General features: G+C 56.2%; 1 protein-coding gene across 5 annotated transcripts; it reads right to left on the bottom strand.

Moving 5' to 3' along the window:
- Positions 1–6: 6 nt before the first annotated feature.
- On the bottom strand, positions 7–8,143 carry DTYMK (deoxythymidylate kinase). 5 transcript variants are annotated; one of them, XM_069469267.1, is made up of 6 exons: positions 8,005–8,143; positions 7,448–7,554; positions 5,186–5,301; positions 4,208–4,298; positions 1,987–2,184; positions 7–411 (listed from the first exon to the last, which is right to left on the bottom strand). In XM_069469267.1, the coding sequence occupies exons 1-6, from the start codon at positions 8,132–8,134 to the stop codon at positions 301–303; spliced, it is 753 nt and encodes a 250-aa protein (XP_069325368.1). In that variant the 5' UTR covers positions 8,135–8,143; the 3' UTR covers positions 7–300. The 5 variants fall into 5 exon arrangements, with proteins under 5 accessions (XP_069325368.1, XP_069326909.1, XP_069326174.1 ...); XM_069470808.1 differs by lacking the exons at positions 4,208–4,298; positions 5,186–5,301 and adding an exon at positions 6,963–7,005 and having other exon boundaries at positions 7,446–7,554; XM_069470073.1 differs by lacking the exon at positions 5,186–5,301 and having other exon boundaries at positions 7,446–7,554.
- Positions 8,144–9,054: the final 911 nt, after the last annotated feature.

The following is a 9,054-nucleotide window of genomic DNA, read 5'->3' as shown; positions in this document are numbered from 1 at the left end:
TTTCAGGTCAATTTTTATTAGTGCCTATGAGAAATTTAGGAGAATTCCAACTGATTACCATTTCTCATGATCTCAATCAAACTGTTCAGTTATTTAATTTCAATAAGAAAATACAGTAACATAGAAACAGCTTCAGGACAAAGCAGGAGGCAGAGGAAGACTACTCCACTGTAGGTGTGGGGTCCACACTGCAGGGGTCCCTGGTGCACCCAGCGCTGGGTCAGGAGAGGCGACCTGAGATCTCTGCCCTGGGAAACAGCCCCCGAGGCTGTGGAATCTGAAACCTCGCACGGGCGCAGGTCACTTCCACAGCTCCCCCAGGGGCCTCTGGGCGGCAGCGCGGATGGCGTCCTCGGACAAGGCCAGGATTTCCTCGTGGACGTCTTCAATGCTCTTGGAGGCATCGACTATCTGTCCCACGGGGAATCGGGGAGAAGGATGACCATTAACACTTCCCTTCCACCCTAGCGCAGGTGGGGATTTCTTACGGGCCGGCTCTGCAAAGGCCAACCCCAGCCTCCTGGCACAGCACGGGGACCTCCGGGCTCCTTCAGCCCGCACCCTCCTCTCAGCCCAGACCTTGGCAGCGTCCTTGGCACCGAGCACCCCAAATTCCTGCCGCAGCCAGATGCAGGGGAAACACGGTGGCCGACTGCTCGCTCCTCTCCTACGCAGGCCCGGACGAGGCCGACCAGCCGGAGTGGGGAGGCGCAGCCCACGGCAGTCAGGTCCACCCGCGCGAACACCAGCACCCCGGGACTGTCCCAGCTCACCAGGGAGGAAACGGGCACGGAGGGCAGCCCCCGCCCGGCCATGCCCCGGTCACTCCCGGAGGTGTCTACACGGAACGGGAGGGAGTTCGCTGCCCGGCAGGGCCAACCCACCTTTGGGTCTAACTCCCGCCCTCTTGGGACAAACGCATTTTGTCCTAACAGCTGTGCTCACCCGCACATGAACAGCGCGTGGGTCACCGGCAGGGAGGGAGGCGGGAGGGAACCGGAAACACTGGCATTGCCAGGGATCGCCTCTGCTGCCGCGGGTCGGGGCCCCGGCCCTCAGCTCCGGCAGGGCCCCTCCCGGGCCTGCGGCACAGCACGCCTGGGCTCTCCCAGGGCTGAGACGGCACCCAGAAGACTGACCATGTCCTTGTGAGCGGGACTTCCTACCAAGGGCCACCCCTCCCAGGTGTCACCGCTCCAGCCACTGTCCGGCATGGCTCTCGGGGCGGCTTGCAGCAAGAGAACGCGCAGTTCACGGAAAAGGGTGTTCTCTGCCCGCCCTCCCAGAAAACAAGAAAACCTGCGTGATCAGCATCGTCTGCAGGTAACGCCAGTCGGGCCGGGGCGAGACTCGCAGCCCTGCTCTGCGAGAGGAGCTGCAGGACTAAGCTCCGCGTGGGCAGCGGCCGCAAACTGGACCGTGCAGGCAGGTGGCCGGCCAGGCCCTCCCGCTGCTGTGTGGACAGAGGCTGCCCTGGGCCGAGGTGGGCGGAGGCCGGAGCAGGGCGAGTGAGGCAGTGGCTCAGGCGTCCACCCCAGGCAGAGTCCACCCCGGGCAGAGTCCACCCCGGGCAGAGTCCACCCCGGGCAGAGTCCACCCCGGGCAGAGTCGGGCGTCCTGGGAGGGGAGGGAGCAGCGAGACGGCCCCCGGGCCTGTGCTGGGCCTGCAGGAAGCAGGTGCGGCGCACTGTCCTGCGCACAGGGGGACGGCCGGGACGGCAGTGACAGAAGACACAGGCACAGGCCGGGACTCGCGTCTGAAGAGGGGCTGCGACTGCGCAGGACTGTGCAAAAGCCCCTCACCCGCCAGCACGCCCTGCAAAACCCAGCAGGCACTAGAACTCGCCGGCAACGGGAACCCCCATGGCCGCTCCCGAGGCTCCACGGGGGTAACCAGACGGGCTGAGCCGGAGCCGCCGCTCTGGTCCGCACAGGCGGAGCCTGCACCTTTCCGGGGGCTCCCAGGCGCCGTGGTCGGACCCTCACCTTCCAGTTCACGGTCTCGTCGCCCATGAGCTGCTGGAAACAGTGCAGCGCCCGCTCCTGGAAAGCCCGGTCCTCGTAGCGCTCCTGGCCGAACTCGCCCCGCCGCGCCGCGTCCGCCAGCCGCAGCTGCAGGAACAGGACCAGGTCGGGCTTGGGGAGCCCCACGTCCGGCTGTTTGCACCAGTCCAGGGAAAAGTTCTGCCAACAAAGAACCCGACAGGGGAGGGAAGCTCAGTGGGATCTAGGTTTTTGGTTCAAGTCATAAAAGGGGGCAAAAATGAGGGGACATTTGGTGAGGTACCAAGAAATGAGAATTCTCACACAGTAGTGGCTCTTTATTTTTTAAATCTCAAATGTGTGGCCTTCCCCATGTCACTTAGAGCAGACAGAACGGCCCAGGCCCACGTCCTGGTCACCCACAGCCTGGCCCTGCGGTGACCTCCTGCTGCAGCTCCAGACCCCTGGCCAGGACGGGAACACGGTCCGTGTACAGGGACCCTCAAGGCCCACCTGGCCTAGGAGGCCTAGGGGGAGAGCAGCACCCCGAGAAGCCCTGGCCGTGTCCTTGCGCTCACAGGCCCCAGGGCGTCCCCAGGGCGTCCGCCCCCTCAGGAGAGCGGGACGGAGACGGGAGTCCCAGAGGCCGCTGTGTGTCGTCCCCCAGCCACGTGCCAGCCCTGAGCGCGAGATCTCCCAGAAGCCTTCCCTCTTGTCCCAACCACCAACCTCCACACGTGTCCTCTTTCTGGAGGAAAGGCACAGCCAGAACGCTTGTGACCCGAGGCCACACACCACCAGGAGCTGAGGAGGGAGCTTCCCCCGGGGCCCGCGTCGGCGAGGAGGGGGGATGCCGAGGACGAGCCCCCGGCGCCTCAGCCACTATCCCGTTCTCCTTGTCACACACTTAACCCTCCACAGGGGAAGGGCTGCAGCTAACACAGGAGGAAGAAACCACAGCATGAAGAGGCCATCATCTACACAGCGATTAGGGACCCACACCAACAACAAAATGAAAGGCCACCGTTTCGCAGCCAGTCACCAGCAAGGGCTGTCGCCGTCACGGGTCTCTGGACGGGAAGCCCAGCACGCCTCACAGTGGCCTCGCAGAAGTAAACTTTTAAAAAATTGTGATGCTAGGAAGAGCTGTGGAAATGGACTTTAACTGGATTCCTATTTAACTAGAAAAATATAAGCAAGACAAATCAAACAGCTCTTGCGAGAGTGCTGGGAAATCTGAACACTGAATGTTTGGTGACACTACAGAACGACTGCTGACTGTTTTTAGGTAAGATTACGTTCTTTAAAAGTTATTTTTTGGACGTGCACTGAAACATTTACCGAGAAACTGAGCATGTCATCTGGTGCGGCACAGAGGAGACCAGAAGGTCCCCAGGGCTTGTGACAATACTGGGTGGTTTGTCATTTTCTCTGCTGATACATATTTGGAATCTCTAGAATAAGCAGCAGAGAAAAGGCAGTGCAGTGGCCGCCATTACGCCTGCAAAGCGGCGGCTGCCTGGAACAGGGAGGGGACAGGGAGGGGACAGGGAGGGGAGCGGGAAGCAGGAGTCAGGCACCCAGAGGCTCCCGACATCGGGCTGGAAAGCGAGATGCCAGACAGAGAAGTGTTGTGATGAACCGTCTTTGAAAATGCGTGTGAAATACATTGTCCAAACAGCTGTGAGTGTGTCTGTGAGAACAATCTGTTTGCTCTTCTTGTCAATGAAAACCAAATTAAAGGCCGGGCGCGGTGGCTCACGCCTGTAATCCTAGCACTCTGGGAGGCCGAGGCGGGAGGATCGCTGGAGGTCAGGAGTTCAAGACCAGCCTGAGCAAGAGGGAGACCCCCGTCTCTACTAAAAAATAGAAAGAAATTAACCGGACAACTAAAAATATATAGAAAAAAGAAAATTAGCCAGGCATGGTGGTGCATGCCTGTAGTCCCAGCTACTCGGGAGGCCGAGGCAGGAGCATTGCTTGAGCCCAGGAGTTTGAGGTTGCTATGAGCTAGGCTGATGCCACGGCACTCTAGCCCAGGCAACACAGCAAGACTCTGTCTCAAAAAAAAAAAAAAAAAACCAAATTAATCTAGCAGAGAGGTAAAAGGAATATGAGAATCATAAAACTCCAAAGAGTGATTCCAATGTGTTACTCACGCTGTAACTGACGCAGGCCTGGGCCCACGCTGGGCCCACCGACAGGACGCCAGGCGGCAACTCACCTCTTTCGCACCCGTGAAGGCAACACCAGAAAACGCGTATCTGTCCACGACGAGGGTCACACCCTGGCTCAACTTTTCCTTAATTAATGGCCTGAAAAACAGAAAACACTCCTGAGCCCTGGTCCTGGTTTCGCAGGCCCTGAACTGTCCTGCTTAAATTATCCCGACAACACAACTCAGAAATCCTATATAACAATTACAGCACAGTGATTTGTAACCTGAGTTTTATTCCAAAAAGCTCTAGATCTTCTCTTTAGAAGACGCCATATGGGCACTCCCAGCAAAGCTCAACATGGAGAAGGCAACCCCACTCAGCAGGGACAAACACAACTGATGGAGCCAGATGTTCTTCACACACAGGTGGGGAAGAAGGAGCAATCTCAGCTGTCCGGGCAGGGCCAGCACTACCTGGCCGAGACGAAGAACCGCAAAGGACGGTGGCAGAGCGGGGCAGGCAGAGCCAGCAGGCGGTGCACCAACGCTCCTGCCCCAGGCCTGGACTGCAAGGACATTTTCAACAGACAACCCACAGGGCCACCATCATCCCCGCAGCCACCGAGACTGTGCATGTGCAAAGACAAGGGGCCTGACGTTAGCAAGAAACATCACCTGAGCCAGAGAAGGCCAAGGCAAATTCATTCCTCCCCCCCAGTCTCACTGGGGCCTTCAGATCACAGGACACCCAGCGAGAGTCAACTGATCTTTCACAAAGGAGCAGAGACATACAGTGGAGCAAAGACAGTCTTTTCAACAAATGGTGCTGAGCAACTGGACATCACATGTGACAGAATGAATCTAGACACAGACCTCACAACCTTCACAAAAACTAGGCCAGGTGTGGTGGCTCACACCTGTAATCCTAGCACTCTGGGAGCCCAGGGAGGGAGGATCACTTGAGGTCAGGAGCCTGAGAAAGAGTGAGGTGAGACCCCATCCCTACAAAAATCAGAAAAATTAGCCTGGTGTGGTGGCACACGCCTATTGTCGCAGCTACTCAGGAGGCTGGGGCAGGAGGGTTGCTGGAGCCCAGGAGTTTGAGGTTGCTGTGAGCTAGGCTGACACCACTGCACTCCAGCCAGGGTGATGAACGAGCCCTTGTCTCAATAAAAAAAAAAAAAGAGCAGTCATGAGGATTGAAGCAACAGGTTAGCACAGTGACATGAGGACGGGGCCACAGGATACAGGAAGCCTCCAGAAACGGATTCTCTCCTCAGAGCCTCCAGAAGGAACCGACCCTGTTGACACCTTAATTGTTTTAGCCCAGTGAGACTCACTTGGGGAACTGTAAGATAACGAATGTGTGTTGTTTTAAGCCACTAAAAACAAAACAGACTTAAATGTAAAACACAAAACTATAAAACTCCTAGACAATAACATAGGAGAAAACCTAGGTGCCCTGGGGTTTGGAGATAACTGTGTAGCTACAACACCAAAGGTACAACCCATGGAGAATTAATAAGCTGGACTTTACTAAAATAAAAATTTCTACTTTGGGAGAGGCACGGTCAAGAGAATGAAAAGACAAGCTGCAGACTGGGAGAAAATATGTACAAAAGACATATTTGGTAAAAGTCTGCTATCCAAAATATACAAAGAACTCTTGAAATCAAAAAAATAATCCCATTAAAAAATGGGCCAAAGAACTTGATGGACAGCTCTCCAAAGAAGATACACAGTTGGCAAATGAACTATGAAGATGCTCCACATCAAACATCCTCAGGGAAATGCAAATTAAAATGAGACACCGCTACAAACCTATCAGAATGGCAAAAATCCAGAACACTGACATCACCAAATGCTGGGGAGCAAGTGCACCCACGGGAACTCACTTCATTGCTGGTGGGAATGCAAAGTAGCACGGCCACTTTGGGGACAGGTCAGCAGTACTTTACAAGACTAAACATACCCTACCAAAAACATTCCAGCAGTGTTGCTCCTTGGTACTACCCAAAGGAGGTGAAAGCTGGTGACCACACAAAAACCTGCATGTGGATGTTTGTAACAGCTTTATTCATAACTGCCAAAACATGGAAGCAACCAAGATGTCCTTTAGTAGGTGAATGGGTAGACTGCGGTACATCCAGACAATGGACTGTTAATTGGCACTTAAAAAATAAACTATCAAGCCCAATAAGACATTCAGGAAACTTAAACACATGTTACTTAGTGAAACAAGCAACCTGTGGCAGAACAGATGGATGGGAGAGATGCAGACCTGGGTACCTGGGGTAAGATTACTATTTAGAAAGTAAAATCAGGATTATTCTTCATTTTGAACTGGGCATGTATGTGTTACGGTCACTTTTCTACACAGCCACAAAAAGCAAAATCAGAACAATTACTCCATAAGTTCCAGGTGTGTTAAAAGTTTATAAAAATGGTCTTGTTTTCATCTAAAACTTGGAGTGGGGAAAGCCTGTCCAAGCAAGACGCAAAGCTCAGCCAGAGCAGATAATGCAGGCTTCACGCAACAGGAACCAGGGGGATCGTGGCACGTCCGCCGGCAGGAAACTGGCTCAACGCGCCATGGAGTGACCTTTCTGGAGAACATTCTACAGCAGTGAAAAAGGAAGAGGAAGAACAGTTCAGCGATGTGTAAGTGAAGAGATCTGTAAGGCAGCGTTAGAAGGTAAGCTGACAAATAATTTGTACGCTATGACCCTATTTATGTTAAAAAACCAAACTCTGACTGCAGGTGTTATCTCCATGTGTATATAAACAGAAACAAAAACATTCGAAAAGACAGACCACGGGCACTCAATAAACACTGGTTAAATGTTGAATGAAGAGGAAGCCTACTGGGATGTAAAATAAAAAGGAGGTTGGAGAGTAACCCCTAATACAAAGCATGAACTTCAGTTAACGATGTATCAAAGTTGCTTACCAATTGTAACAAATATAACACACCAACACAACATATAAATAATAGGGGAAACAGGAGAGCACATGGGGTGGGTGGGGGAAAGCAATCCCTAGTATGCAGGAACTCTACTTTTTGATCAATTTTTCTGTACACCTAAAACTATCTTTAAAAAAAATAAGTCTATTAGTTACAAAGGCGGGAGGCAGGGGCGGGCAGAAGGAAGAAAAAGCACTAGTGCTCTTTGGGAACTGCAGCACCTCTGCTCACAGGACTCGTAAACATTACAGCACAAGCGGCCCCAGCCGGTCAGCACCACCGAGATCCAGGAGGCGGCAAAGGGCCTGGTTTGGGCGCAGCAGCGGGGCAGGTTCTCACACTTGTTCCCAGCGATTCGCAGAAAAAAGCAGGTGCACAGAGTGGTCCTCCACTTCACTTTTCTTCTCTAAGTAGGAACTCAGAAGTTTTCCGATTTCAGTTGATCTTTCTAGAAAAAAAGGGAAAAACAGGAATGCAAATGAGGCCAGGCTTTCCATCTACGTGGCATACAGTCTGGGCTGAACGTGTCCTCCCCGGTTCACGCTGCCGACTCTCTAGCCGGGCTCGGCCCCGCCCTGAAGCCCAGGGAGACCCTGGGGAGGGCGGCGAGGAACCGGCGCGGGACGGAAAGTGCTTCAGGGCAAAGGACTCGGGCATAAAGTGGGGACTTGGCGGGAAGCATCTGCAGGATGCGGGGACGGGCTGCCGGGGGGACCCGGCCACAAACACCCACGGGCTTCTGCCCCGCTTGCCGTCAGCGGAGACGCAGAGCCGGCCCCTAACAACAACGCCGAGACCAGAACGCGCCGCAAGCCCGACAAGGCGACGAGTCCCCGACGCAGGCAGAGTCCGGCCCCGCGGGGACGGGACACGGGCTCGCGGGGCCGCCGCCACCCACCCGGGAAGCGGAGCAGCTCGGCGCGGCGCCCCGCGGCGCTCAGCGCGGCCACCAGCCGGCCGGCCTGCGTGCTCTTGCCCGCGCGGTCCACGCCCTCCAGCACGATCAGCGCCCCGCGCCGCCCCGCCATGGCCGCCCCGCGCCGCGTCGCCGCGCCGTCGCCCGCGGCTCCCATTGGCCGGCGTCAGCGGCGCGCGCCACGATTGGCTGGGGTTCCCAGGCGCCTACGGGATTGGCTGGGATCGGCCGGGGCGGGGCCGCGCCCGCGCCTGCCCCTTGAGCCACCCGCGCCGGTGGGAGTCCCGCCCTCCCGGCCGGAAGTCTCCGACCGCGGGCGCGCGGGCCGTTCCCCCGGGAGAGCGCGTGCGGCCGCGGGCCGGGCGGCGCCGGCGGGAGTCTGGGCGCGGGAAGCGGGCCGGGCCGGGCCCCACGGCGTTCCGGAGCCTGGTCCCGCAGAGCAGGGCGGGGCTGCCCGGGCTCCGGCCACGCGGCAGTGCCAGAGACACGCTGGCTCCGTCACGGGCCGTTTCCGTTCTGTGCCGCCGACGCCCGTGAAACGTGAGTCACGAGGAGTGAAGGACAGTGAAAATCCCAGCGTCGCCCCGACTCCGTGTGCCGAGGAGGGGGCCGAGTCGCGCACCGCCCGCCTCCCGGGGGAACCGCGGGTCCCGAGGTTCGCGGCGCCAGGCCCTGCAAAGTCTGTCCCTTCCGCACTGTTAGAGAATTGCGAGTTTATCTTCTCAACAGGATCAGACGTTCTTCCGCCCACCAGGGACATCTGCATAACTGATCCTTCCTTCACTTCCTTTTCTTGTCTGACATTCAACTTACCTTATGTGAAATGCAGATTTCCTGGTCTCTCGGGAATGCAACCGTTTTGTCTCGCTACCCACCCCCTTTCCCCTTTAAAACCTCAGGTCCCAAATCCCGCTCCACCGCAGGTTCGTCTTGGCTAGTGTTTTCCCCAGGTGCGTCCTCAACTTTGGCTTACTAAACTTCCAGTGATTGAGATCTCTGCCTCAATCAACGATCTGAGGTTGTCTGATGATA

The sequence above is a fragment of the Eulemur rufifrons genome, chromosome 1 (genome assembly GCF_041146395.1).
Source record: "Eulemur rufifrons isolate Redbay chromosome 1, OSU_ERuf_1, whole genome shotgun sequence".
NCBI classification, from domain to species: domain Eukaryota; kingdom Metazoa; phylum Chordata; class Mammalia; order Primates; family Lemuridae; genus Eulemur; species Eulemur rufifrons.
Note: the sequence above shows the minus strand (reverse complement) of the source record. Positions and strands in the feature narration are given on the sequence as shown.